Here is a 27,736-nt window from a genome sequence, read left to right on the forward strand (position 1 = left end):
TAGGGCTCCTGGTGGAGCGCCTAGGCTCCCTTGTGTCTGTCCATCACTGTCTTTCTCTTCCTTCCTCCACCTAAGCACAGGTTATGAGAACGCATTTTGCCCCAGCTTCTTTCCCTACACTTCACCCGCTGGACTGCAGGCCCATCCCAGGCTTCACTCACATTTGCCAGGACACTGACATCCAACTGGGCCCCTACAGTCCTTTCAGCCAGTGGACAAGCTTCTCTTTCCTGTGCCTCTAAGCACAGGCTAGGTTCTTAATACAAAGCAACAATGAAGGGCTTCCCTTGTGGCTCAGCTGGTAAAGAACTCACCTGTAATGTGGGGGACCTGTTCGATCCCTGGGTTGGGAAGACCCCCTGGAGAAGGGAAAGGCTACCCACTCCAGTATTCTGGGCTAGAGAATTCCGTGGACCGTAGTCCATGGGGTCGCAAAGAGTCAGACATGACCGAGTGACTTTCACTTTCGCATGAAGAGCTACAGGAACGTTTCTGTCCTGACTCTGTGTTTAGTCTGCCTCCTGAAAGGAAGGCTACTATAATTTGGTCCTATTAGCCAGGGACCTTTATATGTTTTTGCTTTTGTTTACCAATTAGGTCTTCAACAACCCAGAGACATAGGTATCATCTTCAGGTTTATACAGATTAATAAAAAAGAGGCTCAGAGAAGTTAAGCAACTTGCTGAAAGCCACTTGGCTACTGAAGGCATATGAATGAAGATTCTGGTTCAGATCTTTATGACCTCAGAACTCATATTCTTTCTTTTATGAAGTAGTGGCTGGCTTCCTGCTGGTGTTCCCATTGTAGTTTACCAGGATGTTTGAAATCCTATGGCAACTGAGCCAGTTGCCTTTTGAGGGGTCAGTCAACCCAATGGGAGGTTTGCTTCCCCAAGTACCTGTTGCATCAGGCTTTTCCTTTTCCAGCCTGAAAGACTCCCAGGTGCCTGAAACTGCCCAAGCCTCACAAGTAGCAGGCACTGGCAGGCTGATGATTTCTATACTCCTGATCCCTGCTCATCATCGTCCACAATACACTGAGGGATTGTTGTTGTTCATTGTTCAGTCGTGTCCAACTCTCTGAGACCCCATGGCCTGCAGCACACCAGGCTTCCCTGTCCTTCACTATCTCCCAGAGTTTGCTCAGATTCATGTCCACTGAGTCGGTGATGCCATCCAGCAATCTCATCCTCTGTTGCTGCCTTTTCCTGCCCTCAACCTTTTCCAGCATCAGTCTTTTCCAATGAATTGGCTATTTGCATCAGGTGGCCAACATTGGAGCTTCAGCTTTAGCATCAGTCCTTCCACTGAATAGTCAGGGTTGATTTCCTTTAGGATTGACTGATCTGATCGCCTTTCTGTCCAAGGGACTCTCAAGAGTCTTCTCTAGCACCACAGATTGAAAACCAATTCTTCCGCATTCACCCTTCTTTATGGTCCAACTCTCACATCTGTTGGATCTATACCAAAAAAGATCTTAATGGCTTGATAACCATGAGGTGTGATCACTCACCTAGAGCCAAACATCCTAGAATATGAAGTCAAGTGGGCCTTAGCAAGCATCACTACGAACAAAGCTAGTGGCGGTGATGGAATTTCAGCTGAGCTATTTCAAGTGCTAAAAGATGATGCTGTGAAAGTGCAGCACTCAATAAGCCAGCAACTTTGGAAAACTCAGCAGTGGCCATAGGACTGGAAAAGGTCAGTTCTCATTCCAATCACAAAGGAAAGCAATGCCAAAGAATGTTCAAACACAACTGCACTCATCTCACACGCTAGCAAAGCAATGCTCAAGATTCTCCAAGCAAGACTTCAACAGTACGGGAACCAAGAGCTTCCAGATGTTTAAGCTGGATTTAGTAAAGGCAGAGGAACCAGAGATCAAATTGCCAACACCCGTCAGATCATAGAAAAAGCAAGAGAGTTTCAGAAAAACATCCACCTCTGCTTTATTGACTACACCAAAGCCTTTGTCTATGTGGATCACAACAAACTGTGGAAAATTCTTAAAGAAATAGGAATACCAGACCACCTTACCTGCCTCCTGAGAAATCTGTATGAAGGTCAAAAAGCAACAGTTAGAACCAGATGTAGATCAATGGGCTGATTCCAAATTGGGAAAGGAGTACATCAAGGCTGTATATTGTCACCTTGCTTATTTAACATATATGCAGAGTACATCATGAGAAATGCCAGGTTGGATGAAGCACAAACTGGAATCAAGATTTCTGGGAGAAATATCAACAACCTCAGATATATAGATGACACCACCCTTAACGCAGAAAGTGAAGAGGAACTAAAGAGCCTCTTGATGAGGGTAAAAGAGGAGAGTGAAAAACCTGGTTTAATATTCAACATTCAAACAGGAAAGATCGTGGCATCCGGTCCCATCACTTCATGGCAAATAGATGGGGAAACAATGGAAACAGAGACAGACTTTATTCTCCTGGGCTCCAAAATCACTGCAGATGGAGACTGCAGTCAGGAAATTAAAAGATGTTAGCCCCTTGGAAGAAAAGCTATGGCAAATCTAGACAGCATATTAAAAAGCAGAAACATTATTTTGCCAACAAAGGTTTGTCTAGTCAAAGCTATGTTTTTTCCAGTAGTCATGTATGGATGTGAGAGTTGGACCATTAAGAAAGCTGAGCACTGAAGAACTGATGCTTTTGAACTGTGGTATTGGAGAAGACTCTTGAGACTCCCTTGGACTGCAAGGAGATCCAACCAGTCCATCCTAAGGGAAATAAGTCCTGAATATTCATTGGAAGGACTGATGCTGAAGCTGAAACTCCAATACTTTGGCCACTTAAGATGAACTGAGTCATTAGAAAAGACCTTGATGCTGGGAAAGATCCAAGGCAGGAGGAGAAGGGGGCAACAGAGGATGAGATGGTTGGATGGCATCACTAACACAATGGACATGAGTTTGAGCAAGCTCCAGGAACTGGTGATCGACAGGAATGCCTGGCCTGCTGCAGTCCATGTGGTGGGACATGGACTGAGGGTGGACAAAGAGTGGGACATGACTGAGAGACTGAACTGAACTGAACTGGAAAAACTATAGCTTTGACTATATGGGCCTTTGTCAGCAAAGTGATATCTCTGCTTTTTAATAAACTGTGAAACTAATGATAGCATATTCAAAAGCAGAGACATTACTTTGCCGACTAAGGTCCGTCTAGTCAAGGCTATGGTTTTTCCAGTGGTTATGTATGGATGTGAGAGTTGGACTGTGAAGAAGGCTGAGTGCCGAAGAATTGATGCTTTTGAACTGTGGTGCTGGAGAAGACTCTTGAGAGTTCCTTGGACTGCAAGGAGATCCAACCAGTCCATTCTGAAGGAGATCAGCCCTGGGATTTCTTTGGAAGGAATGATGCTAAAGCTGAAACTCCAGTACTTTGGCCACCTCATGCGAAGAGCTGACTCATTGGAAAAGACTTTGATGTTAGGAGGGATTGGGGGCAGGAGGAGAAGGGGACGACAGAGGATGAGATGGCTGGATGGCATCACTGACTCGATGGACGTGAATCTGAGTGAACTCTGGGAGTTGGTGATGGACAGGGAGGCCTGGCGTGCTGCGATTCATGGGGTCGCAAAGAGTCAGATACGACTGAGCGACTGAACTGAACTGAACTGAAACTAATGAGGCTCTGTTTTCACAGCTCCTCTTGCAGGAGTCCCTGAGAGTATCTTAGTAGTATAGGGACATGGTCATAGGTATAATAAAATTTTCAAAAGCAAGGCATTCTAATTACAATCGGTTAAGACCCCTGGATCGACCCACTTGAATTGCCCCTCCATCCCACTTCCCATCTAATCTGGACATGTGGCATGCTGGCATGACCACGGGTGGTTCAGGATCTGACTAAGGAACACATTTAATCTGGTTTTATTTTTTTATTGGAGTATAATTGTACTAATCTTGCTTTGGAATAGACGAGTTGCATAGTGTTTAGTTGTTGCTGTCTGTGCCTAAGCTGTCGCCAGTGGTCCTGGTGCCAGAATAGCGCTCCCTGCAATGCATTCTCCGCTCACTGCCCTCTCACTGGCACTGAGGCAGGAAGGTACAGGCTTGAGTTTACACCGTAACATGCTCCGTGGCACCCAGCACTAGACTCTGGTATGGGAATAGAAACAAGGTTTGAATGTATGAATGTGGAGACAGATGTGTGGAGGTAGAAACATTCCTTCAAATCCAAGAGCTCACAGAAAAAGAAACATGATGGAGTTTTTCCAAATTCGACGACAATTCTAACAATTTACATGATATCAGCAGTAAGTTGAAAAGCTGAAATTCTTTCCTAAACTACCAATAAGATAAACAAGATTAGGCCAACCATGCTTAGAAGAAAAATTAAGTAATCTTTCTAATCTCTCTATGGAAAATAATATTATCAAATGGTTCAATGAAGTGGTGGTCAGAGATTATGCAGTGAAAATGTAGAGAAAAACTATTACAGAGGTGTGTCAAGCAGTTAACTAATTGAAATACTGCATTATTCTGGACTTCGTTAGCTTTTTAAGATTTGCAGTGTGCTGTGATTAAGTTCTCTCATTATTTTGTAAATATTAAATTTCATATCTACTTTTGACTTAGTAGTTTTTTATTCTTTTCCTTAAGGAGGACCCCACAAATTGTATAAGCTTCAGGCCTCACAAACCTGGATTCTCTTCTAATAGTGGCATTTATGAAAGAGCTGTCTAGATCTAGGCTTGAAACATGAAAATGTTGGTAGGTTTCAGACAGTGAAAGAGAAATATCTATGATATTCCTTACAAGCAGAATCTAGAAAGAAATGATACAAATGAACTTTTTTGTAAGACAGAAACAGACTCACAGACTTGAAGAACAAATTTATGGTTACCAGGAAGGAGGGGTGGGGAAAAACTCCTACCAGGAGTTAGGGAGTTTGGAATCGATGTGTACACAATACTATATTTAAAACAGATAATCAATAAGGACCCAGTTTGTATCACTGGGGAATTCTGCTCAGTGTTATGTGGCAACCTGGATGGGAGGGAAGTTTGGGGGAGAATAGATACATACATACATGTGTATGGCTGGGTCACTCTGCTGTCCACCTGAAACGATCACACATTGCTAACTGGCTATATGACCAACGTAGATAGCATATTGAAAAGCAGAGACATTACTTTGCCAACAAAGGTACATCTAGTCAAGGCTATGGTTTTTCCAGTGGTCACGTATGGATGTGAGAGTTGGACTGTGAAGAAAGCTGAGCACCGAAGAATTGATGCTGCTGAACTGTGGTGTTGGAGAAGACTCTTGAGAGTCCCTTGGACTGCAAGGAGATCCAACCAGTCCATTCTAAGGAAAATCAGTCCTGAATATTCATTGGAAGGACTGATGCTGAAGCTGAAACTCCAATACTTTGGCCACCTCATGCAAAGAGCTGACTCATTGGAAAAGACTCTGATGCTGGGAGGGATTGAGGGCAGGAGGAGAAGGGGACGACAGAGGATGAGATGGCTGGATGGCATCACCGACTCGATGGACATGAGTTTGAGTGAACTCCGGGAGTTGGTGATGGACAGGGAGGTCTGGCATGCTGCGATTCATGGGGTCGCAAAGAGTCAGACATGACTGATCGAAAGAACTGAACTGAACTGAACTGAACTGATACTCCAATAAAAAGTTAAAATTTTTTTGTTGTTTTTCTCTTTCCTTTGGGAAGTCAAAATGCTCAAAAGAGGAGCAAATCCCCGCCTTTACCTTGCTGCCCCCACCTGTACACTGGCATCTCAATCTATGTACTAGCATTTAAGTAGAGAGCATGACATGAGAGATTGAGAGTCAGAAAACCTCTTTCATGTAGGGCACACAGTTGAAAAAGAAGGCAAGTGTTGTTTTCTAAATATCTATTACATTCATACATAAACACAAAATGAATAAGATATAATTTTTGTATCCTTTAGACTAACCCAGAAACACAAAGAAGTGAAATCATTCAAATTTCAGTGAAGTCCCCTAATATTTTCCTTGCTAGTGAACACATAGAGAGGCCATATATATTCACACAGAAGTATTCACATAGGAAAAAAAAAAAGGTGTAATGAAACATATTTAATTACTTCATTTAATGAAACTATTTGGATGACGATTCCAAAAATAGTCCTTCAAACTCAAGACTTTTTTTTTCCTGGAGATGATTTCCCCTACTACATGATTTAGTCATTTTCAGGTTAAATGAATAGATGGACAAATGGAAAATAACATAGCATTAATTTGAACATCAAAACCCAACTAAAGACAGAAAAACCAGCATTGTTTTCACTGATGATTAAAGTGAACAAACCAAAGAAATCCTTAAATGATGTTTTTATGTTAAATTTTGATGAAGCTGATCTAAGATTAAAAAATGCTCTGAAACCTCAACTGCAAAGAGAAAACAATAAAACCTACTACTTTTTAAACTATATGAAAATTTTCTGCATGTAATGCACATTAAATTCATGTGGATTGGAGTGAGGTAAGGGAAATATTTCAATTACAAGGACAGGATTTCTTTCTATGTATACTTAAGGTTCGTCTTATAAGCCTCATTCTGTTTTTCCAGACAGAAGGGCTTTTCCACGTCTTTATCAAACCCAAATGTCTAGAAACAGGAATGCAGGCTTTCACAGTTCAGGAGGATTTAAAAAGAGAGCTAGGTGGTGTCAGGGGGCTTCCCTGGTGGCTCAGATGGTAAAAAATGCCCCTGCAAGGCAGGAGACCCAGGTTCGATCCCTGCTTTGAGGAAATCCTCTGGAAAAGGGCATGGCTACCAACTCCAGTATTCTTGCCTGGAGAATTCCATGGACAGAGGAGTCTGGTAGGAGACAGACTATGGGGTCACAAAGGGTTGGACACGACCGAGCGACTAAGTACACACAGACGGTGTCATGAGAACGAGCCATTCTGAAAGATTAAAAATAGAAGATCAGCACCAAAGTAGACCCTCCTCCAGTGTTTGGTCTGGGCTCAGATAAAGCTGCCCCAGCCCCCTCTCTCTGGTGTGATCCTGTCACTTGCTGCTGTGGTCCACGCCTGTTCCTCCCGGCTCTCTCCCACTTGCTCTCCTTTCACAAGGCCGCTGCCCATGGTTCTCTTCCATTTCTACTCTCCTGGTCTGACTGTGATTCTTACCATTAAACCTTTGATACATTATCCTAAGTAGGAAAAGAGGTTTCTCCTTACTAGCTCTCTCAAATACTCCTCTTGCTTTGTACTCTGGTTTGACAGCCCAGAATGCACCGGACAAAATTATCACAAAGTGATGTAGGAGAGGCAGTTACTTCATCTCTGCCACCCCAGCAACGGAAGCAAAAGCCGCAAGGAGTCCCTCTCCACCGCTGGCCAGCTGCAAAGAAATATCCAGCACTCCAGACTGCTAGGTCAACATTTCAGGACACTAATTCCATCAGTGTGGGAATGTCTCAATCACCTGTGGTATAACCGCATTTATGCATCATTTAAAATGACTGAAGTGGATCTATGTATGAAAGTGGATAAACCTCCAAGACATACTGCTGGGTGAAAAAAGATGTTTCAGAATGATAGCATTTACTACAATGTAAGTTTCATGTGGGCTAAGATCTTTGTTTTATTCAGAGTTCAGCGGCCAGTACCTAGAACAGTTCAAGTGCAGAGTATGCACTTGACATCTACTGAATGCATGAATTTAAGGAGAAATTTACAACCATATATCTGTTAAATAATGCTACATATTTTCTATGAATTTATCATATAAAGATATGTATTATATAGTAAATGAATATATTAAAAAGACAATCTATATTATATATTACAAATATAGACATATTACTTATATATTTTGAATTATATGTTATTTATATATAATTATGTATGTGCTCAGTCATGTCTGACTCTTTGTGACCCCATGGACTGTAGCCCGCCAGGCTCCTCTGTCCATAGAATTTTCCAGGCAAGAATACAGAAGTGGGTTGCCATTTCCTACTCCAACAAATATACACACATATACATATATGTAAGTATATGTATATATATGTATGTATTTAAAGAAAAAGTAAAGCTAACATACATGCAGTTTTAACAGTTTTAACTGGGGAGGTGGGGATTGGGAGATTGGCATGGCTTCTCAAAGGAAACAGTGTTCTTTGTAAGGTTTCAATTTTTTAAAAGGAAAATGTGCACAAGTATTACTTATAAAATGATAAATGAAAAGTTTTATGGCATCATTCTTGCTAAGCCATGAGGATGTGTGGTCACTGGACACAGAATAATCATACAAAATCTTTCTACAGGCTGCACACAAATGTCGGGTCTGCCTTGACAATACAGTCTCCTGACTTCTATGCCAGCTGCCAGGAGGCCAGCTGACTGTGGCCGACTGGCTCCCTGACCACTTTTCTTCTCTTTCCAGACCTCTGTAACCCTAGGTAACTCCGGTGGAAGGACAGCTGTGCCTGATGCGGAGTGAGGCCTGGCAGGACAGAAAGGCCAGAGCAGGGATGTTTCCCGGCAGCACACTTCATTCTCCTTGCTCCCTCCCAGTGCCCTGTCCTTCTCCCTGTGGCCGGCTCTCCTAGCCTCTAGAAAACAGGCCCACATCACAGTGGTATCCCACCCACATGTGTCATTTCCTCAGATTACCGGTGTTTATCTTAGCTAAGAAAGGGGTTGACTAAATGAAATGCACTGAATTAGAATAATGGATGCTTCAAGCTTAACTGTTTTAAACTTGTTATTTCATTTGCCTAAATGAAAGTGAGACTGAGGCAGTTTCAAGCTTTGGGGAGAAGGCTATTCTGGGCAGAGCATCCCTAACCCGTACCAGAGGCTCTTGCTGCTGGGATCAGGAGGGATGCAGAGAAGAGAGTCATGCTGAGTCCAGGTGCAGCACTGCTCAGCTGGCCATCTTCCATCTTCACCTTGGGCAGACTGGTGAGGGCCAGTGAAGGATGTTGACTGAAGAGAGGCCCCCCCGGACACATTCAGAGACCATCTGCTGCACCGCCACCTGCCTGCACTTGGTGATAAAGGGGACTTTAAAACCCCAGGGCCAATCTTTGTCAAACAAAACTATTCCACAAAAATGGAACACTGAACACCAAAGCAGTGAGTCTGGGGGTGATGAGGTTTTGTGGGCTCTGTTTGCTAGAGGCAAGAATTGATTTTTTCCCACAGAGTAAGCGCCACCAAAATGGAAGGGGTGGTGAGTCATGATGTTATGAAATGATATGATAACCAATTAAGTTTTCACTTCTGCTTACATTTTTTAAGTAAGAGCCTATCTGTTATGCATCTGAGCTAACGTAATTCGTTTAACAGACCTTGATGAGTTTGGAGAGCAGAAGAGACCACTAAATCCTGTCTGTCTCCCCAGAGGACATTATCAAAAAGCTATCTTGGGCCTTGGTGAGAAAAACCACCCCAAACCCCACATTAGGCAGAACATCACTTTTCCATTATCTCATACATACGAAATGCTATTCTGGTCCTGCTTGTGTTTACAGAATAAAATGGGTCAAAGGAATTCATTGAGATTATAAAGGGCAAGAGAAATGCTAGCGGATAGAGACCCAGTAGCTCCGAGACTTAACGGAATGGAAAAAAATGGAAATTTAACCTATGAGTCAGTGAATCAACCATTTAGATAGTTCTGGGCCAGCAAGTATGGCAGGACATTTGTTTAATTTAGTAAAGACAAAGAGAACTAAAACAGGGTATACTAGAAAAGCCCCAAAGAGGAGAGTCATGTGCACGCACGTGTGTAGTGTGCACGCGCACGGTGTGTTCCGTGTGTACTGTCCATTCTGTGCGAATGTCTTCTGTGTGCACGCATGAAAGTATGTGTACACACATATATTTGTACAGCTGGGACTGACGGACGTGATGTAGAGTCACTTCTCAGCGTCATCTGATTTAAGTGATGAGCACTGCAGACTAATAGATAAAAAAAAATCCTCAATTTCTCTTTCTCATGTCATATCCGTGGATTATAAAATACTGAGGTTACATATCTCACTGAGTTTAACAGCAATATAGGAGAATGATTCAGCAACATAGGACTTGAAATATGAAATATTATGCTTTAGTCTTATAAAAAAAGAATATGCCAGGCATTATCTCGTGATCACTAACATGAATTTCTATTGAAAGAAAAAGATACCAGAAAAAGCCTGGGTGGTGTTCACACCTCAGTTAGACCCTCTTTGGAGATGAGGCCTGAAGGGTGAGCTAGTGGCTACATGGTACTTCTTGGAAGTACCACTGTCCAAACCCATTAAATTCTTGTGAGTGAAGCCACTCACATGCTGCAAAATGTCACTCAAACCATCCAAATGGTAAGTGTTGAGCTTCTAAAGAAATCAAAGTCCTAAGCAGAGAGATCTTTAAATACATCTCAAGAGCACAGCTGGAGAAAACTCAGGGTGGCCTTGAGTATTCTCATCATGCAGTGAAGATGGGAACACTACAGAGCTATGTGTTATTATCTTTTTGTTGTTATCTGTCAACTTGGCAAAGGTATACGACATTATGAATAGAACTGAGCTCTGGAGTCTTTTGAGTCTGGATACCTTGAGAAGCGCTTCTGATTGTATGGTTGGTGAAGTAAGAGTATCTCAGGGGAAGAAAGTAGCATATATAGTAGTTCTGTTTTGGCTTGTCAGCTTGAGGAAACTAGGTTTAGGGTCTTTCTGGGCACCCAAAAAACTTCCAGTGGAACAGGTCACATTATTAATGAATGTAGTGGCTATACAACGTATTTCTGAAAATAACCACGTACAGATGGCTGAGCTCTAGAAACTCAGTCACAACAAGATATGGCCATGGTGCCATGATAGCAGCCACGCCGTGAGCTCGTTGTGGCCACTGACAGCAGATCTGAAGAACAAATAGCTGAATACACTAGTATCCGATGAACTCAACAGGCAGCAAAAGATGTTCATGGGCAATAATACTCCAAACAATATTCTACGGAGCGCGAACATCCGGTGAGATGTAGATGAGCACTGGAGGCAGAAGTTTGAGAAATACTATGTACTGTAGCACCTCTGTCCTCCTCCTAGGTTCAGAAACTGGGAATTCCACCAGCCTGGGAGGAAATAGATGAGGAAGAAGTACAGAAAGCTGCAGTATATGGTGCTCATACGACATGAAGATCAGCTCCATCTCCTCCCCCCACCCCCCCGCCAAAATGAAACCGGCCCTGCAGCCGTCCTAATGAGCCCAGAGAGACCTCCCTATTCCCTTCTCGGGGCAGTTCTTTTAAGGCTACCCGTGATTCCTGACACCAAGGAAACATCACAACAAAGGAAAGGGCCATGGGTAATATTGTCAGATAAAATGCAGGATTTCCCTGTCAAATCTAAATTCAGATAAATAATGAATAACTTTTAGTATAAGTAGGTCCCAAATATTGAATGGGACCTACTTACACTGAAAACAAAATCTGTTGTTTCTATAAAACTCAAATGTGACCAGGCATCCCCTATTTTACTTCTGTTATCCCAGCCAGAAGGTGCACAACCCTCTTCTATCATTTGTAGAAGGTGCTGAACACAATCCACCTCTTTATGAGGCTCAAGACGTACAGGAAAGAGATGGCTATAGGAGCTCCAGGAAATTTCTGTTCACCCAAATGAAGCAGAAAACCAAAAGCACAGAATTTAATAGATTCGTGGAAGCACAGCATCATAAGAGGATGGGGAGACAGACCAGCCTGAAATGCAGCAAGAAGGGGCGAAGCAGTGCTGCTGGAGGACGGATGATAAGAGGCAGAGAAACAGGTGACAGGTGTGAAAAAGTGTTAAGTCGCTGAGTTGCGTCCCACTCTTTGCAACCCATGGTCTGTAGCCTACCAGGCTCCTCTGTCCATGGAATTGTCCAGGCAAGAATACTAGAGTGGGTTGCCATTCCCTTCTCCATGAGATCGTCCCGGCCAGGGATTGAACCCGGGTCTCCTGCATTGCAGGCAGATTCTTTACCATCTGAATCACCAGGGAAGCCCAAAAGGTGACGAAGCGCTTTTCAAACAATGTCTAGGATTCTAGTCAAAAAACAAACATCACATGTGTACTGTTGCTTCCGAGGTGGCCTTTCTGTCACACCTACATCCGGCTCAACATCCACTGAATACAGTAAATATGAGGGACATAATCCTACCCAGGAAATCTAGCTGAACCTCACTGTAGTAGGAGCAGAGTGCTAAATTCTGGCCCGGCTGTTTTATAAAGATCACGTCTTATGCACCAAACAAAGTCAGGGTTCATCTATCATGTTTGCAAAAATACATTCCCTACCAAACGCACTGACAGAAACCATTTTTATCTTTGTTGGTATAAATCCCAGAACATTAGTTTTGAGAAAGGAAGTGCTGATGGAATTCTCGAGCTCCGGGGTGAAGCAGACGCTGCAGCTTCGTGTGATTATTGTCTCTCGTCGTGAGATGAAGCCTGATTCTATTATGGCCACAGGGAACTAACAGAGTTAAAACCGTCGGGCTGGAGGACTGACGGATTCTCAGTGCTGAGCCTGGCCCGTCACACAGACCAGAGGAAGAGGCTCCTTGAGTCCCTTCTGTTTCTCTTGCTTCTGTGTTTCTGTGTTACCTCCAGAGGGGGCTCTGAGGAAGCCTCTGAACAGTGAAGACACAGGAGCTTACACTTTAGGAAATACAACAGCAAATGTATAAGTATCTGACTTAGGAACAACCCCTATCCATAAACCCACAAAACCACTACCACTGATGCAAGAGCAGTCTAGGCAGTCTAGGCCGGTGCCCTATCCCTAGGAGGGTTGCTGCTGCTAGAACCCAGCCGGATTCTACCCAGAGATGAGCCTGTAGGGCCATACCTACTGCTTCCCTCGAGGAGGGGGCAACTCTACCCCAGGGGGAACTCTCAACTCCTCCCCACATTTTCCCATGCTGTATCTGTGTCCCAGCCTCCACAGGGGCTGGGGTTTCCCTGGGGGTGGAACATTCTAGCAATCAGCTGATCTTTCTCCCCACCCCCATTCCAACACATTCATCCAAGGAGAGTTCGTTTCAAAGAGAATTCTCAGAAGAACCGATAAGAGACTGAATCTGCTACCCGTGGTCTCAAGGATAAGCGATCTTACCACGACTTTTATCCCTGCCATCTTTGCTTGCCCACAAAATGCAAGGCCCTCCAGGCAGTTGTCACCTCACTCGTGATCCCTGACGCCCTTGCTCTACCCCTGCTCACCCACCCACCCCTCATTCCACCGTGGGGCTCCCGGAGAATCTGTCCTAAGCTGCTCTCTGGACCCCACGTTCCACTGTTGACTAAACTCTCTCTCACCCTCGACATCTTCATGAAGCACCCCTGTGGCTCTTTCTGATCACTGAAATCTGATTCTCCCCGCAAGGACACTGCCTGCTCTGGAGTTCTCTCCAGTGGGGGACTTTCATTCTCCTGCAGTGTAGACACCAGAAGGGCCAGAGGCAGAGCTGGCCTTCTTCTGACTCCTCGATACCATTTCAAAATTACTGGTTTTTAAAATTTTTTTAAACACCAAAGCCAAATATTTTCCTCCTTTGAAATCTGTATTATTTGGTTCTGCTACCCACTGTCTATGATGCTGTAACTTGAGGCTATTCAGTGTGTGTGTGTATATATATATATACACACACACATGTATACATATACATATGTATATAGATAAATAGATAGATAGGACCAAGAGCAGACAAACCAGCCAGCTAACCCAAGCTGACTTAAACTCCTGGCTCACAGTTTTCCTTTCTGCCCCATTTCCTGCCAATATCCGGAATGACTTCAACACCCACAAAGAAACTCCACTTAACAACTCTCGCCTCAAAATTCCTTAACCTGCAATGACTTATGTGACCACTTCCATCTCACTTCCTCACCTCGTACTCTTCAGTCTGGTACTGAGAGCTTTCTGCCTCCTCACTCTTTGAAACTGCTTTGGCAAAGGTCACTGCTCACTTTACTTCCACACCAGTGGACTCTGTAGTTCTCATCTTCCTCGACCACACTGTAATACCCAGTACAGCCAGTCACATCCACTCCCCTTAGAGCTCTGTCTCTAGCCTGGCTTTCGAGGTCTCCCCCTCTCCTGACTGTCTTGCCTGTCGAGTTCTCCCTTTCTGCCTCTTCTGCCTCCGTCTATGCCATCAAGACTGGGGCTCCTCAGTGTCCTTCTTTTGGTCCTTTACTTCCCATCTCATTGTGTGACCTTCTCCACTTTCATGGCTAAAGGTCAATCACAGATCCATATCTCTAATTAACCTCTCACCTTGAGCACTAACGCTGTGTATGTGCTGGCTTAGACACTTCCACCTTATACCCAATCTCAATGTTTCCATAATTTGACTCAGAAACTTGCCCTCCAAACCTGCTTCTCTTCATGTGTTCACCGCCTTGGTTAAATGGCACCATATCTACTCAGAAACCAGGGAGAAAGCCTAGACTTTTCATCTCGCCCCCACACTGATCAGTCACAAACCCATTCTCCTTCTAGACACTTTCCTCATCTTTCCAGTCTCCACTGTGGCTGGTTTGATTCAACCCTTTTAATTTCCTACCTCAATGGCTACTACCACATCCTATCGACTTTCCCCTCAGTTTCCAACTCACTTAGCACACTGCTATCAGGGATCTTTCTTTAACAGAAATCTGGCCACGTTACTCTCATATTAAAAAGCCATTATGGCTCCCCATTGCCAACACAATAAAGGTCTGAATTTGGAAGCAGGGCTTTTAAGCTTATCATGAGCTGATCTCTCTCCAGCTTTATTTCTTGCTTAATACTTCCTATCCACACAAATCCTAAAACCCACACAAATCAAATGCTTGCAATGTCACGAACATACCATGTGTTCCACACCTCTATGCACTTGCTGGAGAAACTTCCTGGTCCTCAACACTCTGTCCTTCCCCTGCACCCCCGGCCCCCATTCATTCTTCCAGATATCGGTTTCCTAAACCTGCCCAGGAAGAGTTGACCTTCCTCTTCCATGTCCCATGACAGTGTCTGTGCACATCCACTGTGACCCCTCTTCTAGACTTTACACCCTCTAACAGGCACTGGGTCTCACTCACCTTCCAATCTCTAACACTGAGCACTGTCTGGCTCACTGCTTCAATTCAATGAGCATGTACTGTTGCTGCTGGTCAGTCACTAAATCATATCCAACTGTTTGCAACCCGATGGACTGCAGCACATCAGGCTTCACTGTCCTTCACCATCTCCCAGAGTTTGCACAAACTCATGCCCCTTGAGTTGGTGATGCTATCTAACCATTTCATCCTCTGCTGGCCCCTTCTCCCTTTGCTTTCAATCTTTCCCAGCATCAGGGTCTTTTCCAATGAGTCAGCTTTTCACATCAAGTGGCCAAAGTACTGGAGCTTCAACTTCAGCATCAGTCCTTCCAAAGAATATTCAGGGCTGAATTCCTTTAGGATTGATTGGTTTGATCTCCTTGTAGTCCAAGGGACTCTCAAAAGTCTTCTCCAGCACCACAATTCGAAAGCATCGGCTCTTTGGTGCTCAGCCTTCTTTATGGTCCAACTCTCATATCTGTACATGACTACTGGGAAAACCATAGCTTTGACTATACGGACCTTTGTTGGCAGAGTGATGTCTCTGCTTTCAATGTGCTGTCTAGGTTTGCCATAGCTTTCCTTCCAAGAAGCAAGCATCTTTTAAATTTCATGGCTGCAGTCACCATCCACAGTGATTTTGGAGCCCAAGAAAATAAAACCTGTCATTGCTTCCACTTTTTGCCCTTCCTTTTGCCATGAAGTGATGAAGCCACATGCCATGATCTCAGTTTTTTGAATGCTGAGTTTCAAGCCAGCTTTTTCACATGGTATTTAATAAATTTAAGGAACATGTACTTAATAAATGAATAGAAGCCACTACTCCTGCAGCTAAGGATAATCTTTCATACTTCCTGTGAGCTCTGTAGTAGAATGTCTCATATTCTCCATGTTATCTCAAATAGCACACTATTTCATGTGTTCTAGGGAGTAAATAAATATATAATTGGTGGAAGATTAATGTTTTATTGCCAAGGTCTGGGCAAGACTCTGCCTGTGTGTGCACATGTGCTGGTGTGTGTGAGACAGGGAGAGACAGAAAGACAGACAAAGAGACAGAGAAGACCTCTATTCCCCTGCTGGCAGAGTGAAGGGGCTCTTGTTCTTGGCGTCCCAAGCAGAATACATTTTGTCACAGAAACAATGCTAAAAATAGTGATTAGATTATATGATTCCTTTATTTTCAGCTTTATGGGTCATATTGCTATTGAGTTACATCATGGGCTATAAAGTTATATAATTCAGCTAAATTAAGGACTATATTTCAGATATCCTATAAAACTTACGACTTGTGGTGGATACGGTGATGTCCCACCCAGCTACTCCCTCAAGAACAAAGGACTTACTCCTCCAGTTGTCAGGAGCACCTCAGTGGAACGCCCTCACATTTCAACCCTATTTGGGGATTTTTCTCAGCTGAAAATTAACTGCCTCATTTAAAGGCATACCTCCTTTCAGGGGCAACCCATATCCAATGATCACCTCGAGGGTACAAAGGCTCTGCCCCTCTGCCTCAGCTTGGGGATGATTCTGAAAGGCCCACTCAGCAACAGAGCCTCTCCTCAGGCAGCTGAGGCCTTTGCTGGGGTTACATCAAAGCCCAGCTTCTCCCCCCATCAATCCTGGACATCTTTCCTCCAACTTCCAAGGCTGGTGGGCCCAGGGACCCTTCCTAATGAGTGTCTAGCTTTGTTTCCCAGGAAACTCAACCTACCTGTATACATGGGAAAACAAAATCTGAGCTCAGAATAATCAAGTGAAAAATTAAGTTTTGAATGCAATGTTTAATAAGATGAAAATTACTTGTGTTCTGACACAACCCTCATATTTATCCTTTATCCTAGAGCCAAAAGACAGAGTTCCTGTGTCCAGGACACTCCCTAACTTTTTTGTTGCACACGAGTGAGTCCCTGTGGCAGCTGGTCTCCCATAGGTGTCTGGTTAGGGCAGTGGAGTACCTTCTCCCAGACATTTTTGAAAGGAGGTTTGAGGATATCCCTCCTAGTTGAAGAAATTATTGCTTTGGCAGGCTGTACCCAACCTACTTATGGACATAACTGAAGAGAAATACAGTCTTTCACCCTAAAAGGGCAAGTTGAGGAAAATAGCATTATCCCAGAAAATGATGTCTCCTGTGACCAGTGGGAAAGGGGGGAGGGTGTTGGCCTGCATTTTACCTGTTTTATCTTGGTGATTCTAGAATAATAGTCATTTATACTGATGAAAGCCAACACACAAGCAAACAATGCAACACTCTGTCTGGCCATCTCTTCCTCCACCCTCTCCTCACTGTCATCGCAGACCTCTCTCCCAGTCATGTCATGGAGCACTTGAGAAGCACGTTCATTGTCTTCCCCTGCATATTCAACCCATCAATTTTTATAGGTCATTTTGATGTCCGCAGGAATAAATATCCATTTTACCAAACTACCTTCTGACTCTTTGATGCCTCTAGTGTTTGAACTCTCCTTGTATTTGGAACCTGTGTTCCCCCTCCTGACCACACTGTCTTTCCCAGAGTCAGGAACTGATGGCTGGCTGGTTGAAAGTCCAATGATCCGGACCCTCTTCTTGAGCATTAACCATCTTGAAAGACATCTCTATCTACCTATTTGTCTCCTCCACTGGATTAAAAATGCCTCGAGGGCTCATCAGTTCAGTTCAGTTCAGTCGCTCAGTAGCGTCCGACTCTTTGCAACCCCATGAATCGCAGCACACCAGGCCTCCCTGTCCATCACCAACTCCCAGAGTTCACTCAAACCCATGTCCATCGAGTTGGTGATGCCATCCAGCCATCTCATCCTCTGTCATCCCCTTCTCCTCCTGCCCCCAATCCCTCCCAGCATCAGAGTCTTTCCAATGAGTCAACTCTTCGCATGAGGTGGCCAAAGTATTGGAGTTTCATCTTCAGCATCAGTCCTTCCAAAGAACACCCAGGGCTGATCTCCTTCAGAATGGACTGGTTGGATCTCCTTGCAGTCCAAGGGACTCTCAAGAGTCTTCTCCAACACCACACTTCAAAAGCATCAATTCTTCGGTGCTCAGCCTTCTTCACAGTCCAACTCTCACATCCATACGTGACCACACGAAAAACCATAGCCTTAACTAGATGGACCTTTGTTGGCAAAGTAATGTCTCTGCTTTTGAATATGCTATCTAGGTTGATCATAACTTTCCTTCCAAGAAGCAAGCGTCTTTTAATTTCATGGCTGCAATCACCATCTGCAGTGATTTTGGAGCCCCCCAAAATAAAGTCTAACACTGTTTCCACTGTTTCTCCATCTATTTCCCATGAAGTGATGGGACCAGATGCCATGATCTTCATTTTCTGAATGTTGAGCTTTAAGCCAACTTTTCCACTCTCCTCTTCCACTTTCATCAGGAGGTTTTTTAGCTCCTCTTAACTTTCTGGGCTCATAGATGGTGACTTTTAGGGCTTCCCTGATGGCTCAGAGGGTAAAGCGTCTGCCTGCAATGTGGGAGACCCGGTTCAGTCCCTGGGTTGGGAAGATCCCCTGGAGAAGGAAATGGCAACCCACTCCAGCATTCTTGCCTGGAAAATCCCAGGCCCTGAGAAGCCTGGTAGGCTACAGTCCATGGGGTCACAAAGAGTCAGACACAACTGAGCGACTTCACCTTCACTTTCTAAGATAGGCAGGTAGGTAGATGGATAAACGACAGATAGATAAAGCACATGGGTGCTCCTGGGTGTCTGCTGAATCCAACCATATGTCAGAAGCTCAGTTCCGTCTAGGGCCCTGTTGCTTTCCTTTAGAAAACACCTAGAGCAAATAGAACTGCCATATGACCCAGCAATCCACTGCTGGGCATACACACCGAGGAAACCAGAATTGAAAGAGACACATGTACCCCAATGTTCATCGCAGCACTGTTTATAATAGCCAGGACATGGAAACAACCTAGATGTCCATCAGCAGATGAGTGGATAAGAAAGCTGTGGTACATATACACAATGGAGTATTACTCAGCCATTAAAAAGAATACATTTGAATCAGTTCTGATGAGATGGATGAAACTGGAGCCGATTATACAGAGTGAAGTAAGCCAGAAAGAAAAACACCAATACAGTATACTAACACATATATATGGAATTTAGAAAGATGGCAATGATGACCCTGTATACAAGACAGCAAAAGAGACACAGATGTGTATAGCGGACTTTTGGACTCAGAGGGAGAGGGAGAGGGTGGGATGATTTGGGAGAATGGCATTGAAACATGTATACTATCATGTAAGAATCGAATCACCAGTCTATGTCCGATGCAGGATACAGCATGCTTGGGGCTGGTGCATGGGGATTACCCAGAGGGAGGTTGTGGGGAGGGAGGTGGGAGGGGGGTTCATATTTGGGATTGCATGTATACACGTGGTGGATTCATGTCAATGTATGGCAGAACCAATACAGTATTGTAAAGTAAAATAAAGTAAAAATAAAAATTAAAAAAAAAAGAAAACAAAGTGCATCGCAAATGTTCTAATACAAACTGTGAACATAAACATGTTATTTATTCACAACCATACAGTATTATAATAAAATATTTTAAAAATTGTAGAAGGGAAAAAAAAAAAAGAAAACACCTAGACTTTTTTCAAACAACATTTGGGAAAAAAAATTATCCCTTATTTAAAATAGAAAGGTAAGGACTTCTCTGGTGGTCCAGCACTCAAGACTCCACACTCCCAATGCAGTGGGCCTGGGCCTGATCCCTGGTCAGGGAACCAGATCTGCAGGTCACAACTAAAAGATCTTGCATGGCTCAACTAAGACTCAGTGCAGTCAAATAAATAAATATTAAAAAAAACTAGAAATGTAAATTATGATAATGAGGGATACCACTTTTTACATATGATGTTGACAAAAAATTAAAATGTATATTTCCCAGTGCTGGAGAGGGTATGGCGAAATAAGCAGTTCATAGCACAGTAATTTTGCAAGTTGTATCGAGATCCAATTCCTCCGAGCCAGGGATTTTTCTGTGGATCTTCTCTAATAAAATAATCTCAACTATAGGAAAATCTATGTGTATAAACTTGTCCATTATAGCATTATATAATTTTTTTAAAATGGAAGCAATATAGATATCCAATAGAAAACACTTGGACTTTTGTTTGTTCACTTTTTAAGTTTGAAGATCTCATTGAGATTGCAAAGACTATCAGATTAAACAGACATTTGAAAATGGTTATGAGTACTGATTTTGGAGCTAAAGCAAGTGATTTGTTCTCTCTCTCATAGCTGTCATTTATTCATATAATCTATAGACCCTTCAAATATGAAGGATGCAAAGATGCATTCCTCAGAGACAGTGAAAAGTGAAAGTGAGTGAAAGTGTTAGTCACTCAGCCGTGTCTGACTCCTTGTGGCCCTATGGATTGTAGCCCACCAGGCTCCTCTGTCCATGGGATTCTCCAGGCAAGAATACTGGAGTGGGTAGCCAGTCCCTTCTCCAGGGGATATTCCTGACCCAGGGAATGAACCCAGGTCTCCTGGGTTTGCCAGGCAGATTCTTTACCACTGAGCTACCTAGGAAGCCCTTGGAGTAAACCTGGTCAGTAATGCTTCCTGCAGAAATGAGACTGACCAGAGAGCTACAGAGAAAGCAATGATCATTTGCCCACTCTTTCTTTGATTGCATTTATGGGGAAGTGCAAAGATGAGTGTAGTCAGTTCCAAGAGAGGGTGAGATGGATCATGAGAGATTTGAAAAGCCAAGGGTCAGTATTGGTGCCTGAGGTCTACAGCAAAGAAAGCTGGAAAGGATCAGAAAGCTGGAAAGGATCTTAGAAAATCTAATTGTGATTCTTCTCTGGAATAGGAAGAATTGTTTTGTGGATGAATTTTGCCTCCATAAACTTTTCTTTGAGCATTTCTTTTCAACTTCATGGACTGGGTAATATGAAGCCTTCATAACAGTAGCTTTTGGTCTGGAGAGCAACCCTTTGAGCCAGAAGAGAGCAAATTCAAGGAACTGGCTCAAGGTTTGCATCAGCCCCCTGAAGGCACCAACTCCCCATCCTCCTGCATGTGCCTCTGGCTGCAACCTCAGTGCCAGGAGAACTCTGGAAGCTGAGAAGAGGGAGGACAGAGCTGTCCTTTATGCCGTGAAGGCCTGTTGTGGCAAGTTCTTCAGCTCCTCTCTGTTGCCATCACTCCTTCATCCGACCATGATGCTAGCTTCCAAACCATTTACTCAAGTCTCCTGGTGCCTCATTTCCAATACATCCTAAAGATTTCTTCCAGAAAAACTACCCAGAGCACAATGATCACCATGCCCACCTCTGCTTTGGTGGTTCCCTTGCAACTGAAAGCAGGAGACTCCCTGGTGAGGTATTTATGTGTTTTCATAACATGGGCCTACTTGTTCGAGAGATAAAAGTAAGAAATTAAAATAATATGAAAACATATAATATTAAAAGAAGTTCCCATCTATTCCTCTACCCCTCCCAGAAGCCATCATCTTAACAATTCCCCAATCATTTTTCTACCCTATTTATTCTGACTTCCTGTACCTCTTGCTAAAAACAAGACAACAGGTCCCAAACAGAGTCATTTATGCTAAACCCCAAGTCACCAAAGGAAGATTTAACTTAATTACAGTTTTGGCTCCTCCATAAGTGGAGTCTTAAACCAGTCTATCAAGAATCTACCTGACACAAACTTCCCTGGAAGTCCAGTGGCTAAGACTCTGCACTCTCAATGCAGGAGGCCTGAGTTTGATCCCTGGTTAGGGAACTAGATCCCGCATGCCGCAACCAAGAGTCTGCATGCAGCAACTAAAGACCCCAAGTGCTGCAACTAAGACCTGGAGCAAGTCAAATAAATAAACAAACAAGAAAGTTGCCCGACAGCCCCGTGTTGTGCCCAAAAGGAAAGTGACCTTGCTATAACTAACCTGCCTTTGGACAGTATTTTTACTTGCTTGTTCCCATTCCTGCCTGCCAGCAAAAGTCTTTCATTTTGTACAGCTCCTCAGAGCTCCTTGCTGTCTGCTAGACTGGGGATGCTGCTTGATTCAGTTGAATAAAGACAATACGATTTTTAAAATATGCTCAGTTGAATTTTTTTTTTTTTAAACAAACTCCAAGACAGCAGTTAAACAGATATTCCTACAACTTTACTTGCTTTCGTTTTCAAGCCTTTGTTCACATTAATTTTTAAACCTGGAATGTTAGACGAAGTTCTTCCCTCCATCGTTAAATGTCCCAACTCTAAAGGCCTAACTTCCAAGTCACTTGCTCTGTAATGTTTTTGCTGATTTACTTATTGAAACTTTTCCCTTCTCTTTCAAATTCCTGCAGTAGCATTTCTTGTACTTCCTGCTGATAGCACTTGTTATTTTATTCTCTGCTCTTTCCCCGTTGCCCCAAAGCGTTTCTCAGTACCCACCCCCTCCCCGCCTGCCTCAACAGGTACCCTCGGCCCTTCCTGTGTACATGAAGGACTCAACAAATTCTCCCTGAGTAACAGAAAAAGAGTCTGGAGTCTCCAGAGCTTCCCCAGTGGCTCAGATGGTAAAGAACCCACCTGCAGTGCAGGAGACTTGGGTTTGATCCCTGGGTCAGAAAGATCCCTTGAAGAAGGGAATGGCTACCCACTCCAGTATTCTTGCCTGGGAAATCCCATGGACAGAGGAGCCTGGCAGGCTACAGTTCATGGGGTCTCAAACAGTTGGACGTGACTGAGCAACTAACTGTTTTTTTTTTTTTTTTTTTTTTAAGATGCCAATGACATCACCTGTGATGAGTGGATTCTGTTAGCATCTCAAATCATTAAAGGAAGTGGTGAGTCCTGAGGGGCTTCTGGGATGTTGACTGGTTCCAGGTGACTATTTGGAAGAACAGTTGGAGAACTAAATAAGAAAAACAAAAAAAACCCCCCAAAAACCCAGAACAAAACAACAACAAAAAGCCCCAAACTATAATATTCCTTCTATTTTAAAGAGAACAGTATGAATGGCTCTTTGCAAACTGTAGAGTTGAACAGTTATTCCTCTCATTATTCCAGTAAAAGTGAAACGGACATTTAACCTCCAAAACAACAACAAAAGACTCTGGAAGCCCTAACCTCCCTCTGTCTTGGTGGGAGGCTCATGCAGGGATGGGGGTGCTCTCTGGTGAACCACGAATTCGGTTTCATTTTCTTTTCACACAAGGGATTTGAAAGAAGTCGTTTTCAGCATAAAGTAGCAGATGAATGGGAAAAGGCGGAGGGTTGCCAAAGGGGAAACAGTTGCACAACAGCCTCAGGGTGGAAGATGGGCAAATTTACTTGCTTTCTGCACTAAGACAGGATGGCTAATAGAATCTGAGAACACCTACAGAAGGCAGGAATACTTTCCATCTAAACAACATGCTTATTAATTTTTTGTATTTGTTTTAGTTTATACAAGCCTCTCGTATATAAAATAGTGCATGAATAAAAGCCCAATCAGTGCCCAGGATTTTAAATATCACAACAAACTACCCCATTACCTGTTGCTTTGCGGCATCTGATTCATCCAAGCAGTTTTCATCCTAACTGTAGTTCTGCCAAAAAATAAAACCATTAATCTCTTCTTCAAATGGTTAGATCATTATCAACCCATTTGGGAGCCTAGTCCTATTTAAAGTCATTGTGAGAACTATATCCGACAGTTAAAACAACTCGAAAACCCTTTCAACTCTAAGGCTTTTCTCCAAAACTGCTTTACCTCCTTCGTACTTGGACTTTGCAAACAATTTCCATTATTTTTTCAGTGATTTTATATTCAAGTGAACTTAATTCATCCTCCAAACCAAACTACAGTCTGTCTTGATAGCAATATCAAGGGATAAAAGAGTTACTGAAAAAAAAAAACTGGCTATAATTATGAGTTGGGAGAGAGATTACGGGATGCTGTGGGGAAGAAGAATTATGAGAATGGAGATGGTGCGGGCAAGGAAAAAATAGAAACAGAGACGGTCTGGCACATGGCGAGGGGCAGGGTAGTGCTCCTGGAGGCCACTAGTGCACAGGCACGACGGTGTGTGTCTTCAGAAAAGGCCAAGGAACAGAGTTCCTTCCATCAGGAGCAAGTGATCCTAACTCAGGAACTGATGGGGACCTTTCATTTCATGGCCAGTGCCATGTTCCTGCAGCCAACAATGCCAGCTGTTGCCAGGCCAGGGAAGGCACTGCTCTCCACCTCTGTGAAGAGCCTCACCAGCCACCCAGAGACCTGGGGACCAATCATTCCACTTACCTCCCATAACCACCCTTACACCAACAAGCCTTGCTCCTCCTGGAATGTTTCTCATACGCCACCTCTCTCATCCTCCCCATCCTCTGGCTGGGACTCCTGGACTACAACAGCCTCCTGAAGGGTCGTCTGGTCCTGTGTCCTCCGCTGCCCATCTGTCTGCCCAGCATGCTGCTGAATCTGTCCTCCCAGCCTCTCACTCCCCAGAGCCCACCACTCCTGGCCTTTCCACTTCATAAAATGCTCCTTTCCACCACAGAGGCAGTGGAAGCCATTCAAGTGATTCCTCCTGCTTGCAGAGTTCCTCCCAGCCACACCCCACCCTCATGCCCACTTTGGATCTTCCTGGTCTTAACTCGCGGGAGAGTCTCCCTGCTGCGTGCTCTCTCAGTCATACAGAGTGTACTTTGAAATTAACTGTTCAAGACTCTCTTCTCTGTCAGTCTGTAAGTGCTCTGAGGTCAGGGGCTGCTGGGCCATGCATGTCCTTGTCTGTAATACGGGGGGTAAACAACAATTTAACAGAATAAGGATTAGATGAGTTCACTCAGGTAGCGAACTTAACTATAGTACCTGATGCATGTAAGGACTATGTAAGCTTTGTATCTGAGTCATTCAGGGGTGTCCAACTCTGCGACCCCATGAACTGTAGCCCACCAGGCTCCTCTGTCCATGGAGTTCTCCAGGCAAGAATACTGGAATGGGTTGCCATTCCCTTCCCCAGGGGATCTTCCCAACCCAGGGACTCAACATGGGTCTCCTGCATTGCAGGCAGATTCTTCACCCTCTGAGCCATCAGGGAAGCCCACGTAAGCTTTAGCCATACGACAATAATCGACACAGTAACTAGAACAAAGCATGTACTCAATAAACATGTGTTGAATAAAGAAATGAAAAAACTGATGGCTGAACTAATGAATTCACCAGTCCAGAGGGCCTCCTTTTTTCCAGCTAGCTGTTACCCATAAGACAGTACAGAAACGCCACATGGAGAACAATCACAAAGAACGACTGCTGGTTCCTGCCTACTGACACCACGATCAATGGTAAAAAATAGCATCTTTGTTTCCTGAGATTTGAACTTATTCTACTCTGTTGCTAAAGAAATATTCACAGCAAGGAGATTTGGAATGAATGAAGAGATAAAGGGATATAACATCACCAAATACACTTCCAGGCTTCTCAGTCTTGTCTCTGTTAACTACAAAGTGTGCTCTTTAATGAGCACCATGCTCTTTAATGATTTCCAAGCTAGATGCGGAAGAAAACCACGCATGTCAGGTTGTTCATCCCAACAAACGTTTACACAGAAAATTTCAACCTAAGTTGCAAAAGGGAAGCGCTTTATCCCTTTGTTCTAGAACATTCCATACTTCAGACTCCTCAGTGTCTTCACAAAAAAGGCAGTGGTCAACTATACACATGGTCTGCCAGTCTAATAGAAAGAGAAACGTATAAAACCAGCCTGGACTTCCAGCATGGTTCTGTGGCTGCCGTAGTGACGGTGCGCACATGCTCAGTCGCTTCAGTCGAGTCCGACTCTTTGCGACCCTATGGACTGTAGCCTGCTCGGCTCCTCTGTCCATGGGGATTCTTCAAGCAAGAATACTGGAATGGTTGCCATTTCCTCCTCCAGGGGACCTTTCTCTCCCAGGGATAGAACTCGCATCTCTTAAGTCTCCTGCACTGGCAAGAGGGTTCTTTACCACTAGCGCCACCTGGGAAATCCGCTGTAATGGCGGTACCAACACACTTAGCAAAAACTACACCCGGGGAAGGTGCCTCGGAGTTAGTCCAACCCTGACAAATCCTATCATCTGACAAAACTGCGTGTGTTTATTGTCCTTTAAGGCAGGCTGTGATCATATTCTAAAATAAGTTTGCTGCAGAGCGCTCATTTGGATTTATAAATAAACACGGTTTCATCACGTTGGTGGTGATTCTTCTTTCCCTTCTGTACTGGAGAGAGTCTTCTGCTCTTTTCTCTACAGTCGGCTTTTCTGAGGCTGCCATGAACCCTCTAGTTCAGCCTCTCGGACAGTCCGCACCTTGTGTTTTCAGTTTAGTCATCAGTTTTAGAAACTGGCATTTAAGAGGTTTGGTCATTATAAAAGTGAATTCTGACAGATAAGTTGTTAAAGCCTTCATCCTTGCACATTTAAAACTAAAGGATGCTACACTGAAATCCATTATGGAGAATGAATTTTTTTTTTTCCTTTTCCAGAATGGAAATAATGGCGACAGTGCTAAAGAATCCACACGGCAATGCAAGAGATGCAAATTCAATCTCTGGGTTAAGAAGATGCCCTGGAGGAGGAAATGGCAACCCATTTCAGTACTTTTGCCTGGAAAATTCCATGGACAGAGGAGGCTGGCGGGCTACAGTCCATGGGGTTGCAAAGAGTCAGACACGACTGAACAACTGAGCACATACTTTACTTGGGGTTTCCTGTTATTGCGGCTGCAGCTGCTTCTACTACAACTTCAAGACTTCAAGACTTCAAGACATGTTGGTAACATTAAAAACGGTAATATTTATGATGATTAGTATAATATTAAAGATTATAATCATTTACATGTTTGTTTTTTATATGGAGGTATAATTTGACAGCCTCTATTTTTGATTTATATTTATAGAGTTTGTGTGTATAAATAAGTATAACTGACCTGTTTTTCTGTGGAGCACACTGGATCTGTATGGAGAGGTGCTGGAGTCCAGGGCCTGAGTGGGAGCTGAGAGTGGCAATGTCTTCGGACCGTCCGGGTTCCCAGGTGGGAAGGGGGAACTCTGGCCATGCCTCAGTTCACCTCTGTCCATGCTGGAGAGGTGGAGAGCATCCTGAGCTTTCTTCTTCTCCTTCTTTAACATATTTACCAAAATATCTAAAACTTGAATTAAGGATTTAGTCACTCATGACGGATTAGAATGATCAAAACACTTATTTTCAAGTGAGATTGATAGTTTCAACAACACTTGCTATGATCATGTTACAAAGACAGATGAAAGAAAGACCTCACCTTTCTGAGGTCCTTGATAAAGTGATGGACAGTGTAGGAGGCTGCTGGCCTTTCAGTAGGGCACCATTAAAATTACATGAAAAATGAGCAAGCCAAAAGGTCTTTAATACCTTTGAGTTCAAACTAATTTGGGCTTAAAGCTTCCATGAAAGCATTTGTAAAAACGAAAACGAACCCTGGGTAGTGGTTGACAATGGAGCTGTCTCCGTGAACAAGACTTGAATGCAGGAAGCAGCTCTGGAATCAGCAGGACAAGGAGCAGGGAGAAGGCAGAGCCTGCCCAGCAGGCAGCTCAGCAGAGTCAGCTCTGGTGCCAGACCACCTCCACGTCCAACTCATGCTCATTCCACGTACCTTCGAATGGGGCTTTAAGTCACCTTTTTAACAGTCTCTAATTT

The 27,736-nt window shown here is 43.7% G+C and overlaps 1 protein-coding gene across 1 annotated transcript in view; it reads right to left on the reverse strand.

The window, feature by feature from the left end:
- KIF6 (kinesin family member 6) overlaps window positions 1-27,736 on the reverse strand; it is a 437,260-nt gene that overhangs the window by 171,745 nt on the left and 237,779 nt on the right. The window contains exon 13 of the mRNA XM_068961022.1: window positions 26,988-27,203. Within this exon, the coding sequence (XP_068817123.1) occupies window positions 26,988-27,203 (216 nt within the window). The remainder of the gene's footprint in view (window positions 1-26,987; window positions 27,204-27,736) is intronic.

The sequence above is a fragment of the Capricornis sumatraensis genome, chromosome 22, assembly GCF_032405125.1.
Source record: "Capricornis sumatraensis isolate serow.1 chromosome 22, serow.2, whole genome shotgun sequence".
Taxonomy (NCBI): domain Eukaryota; kingdom Metazoa; phylum Chordata; class Mammalia; order Artiodactyla; family Bovidae; genus Capricornis; species Capricornis sumatraensis.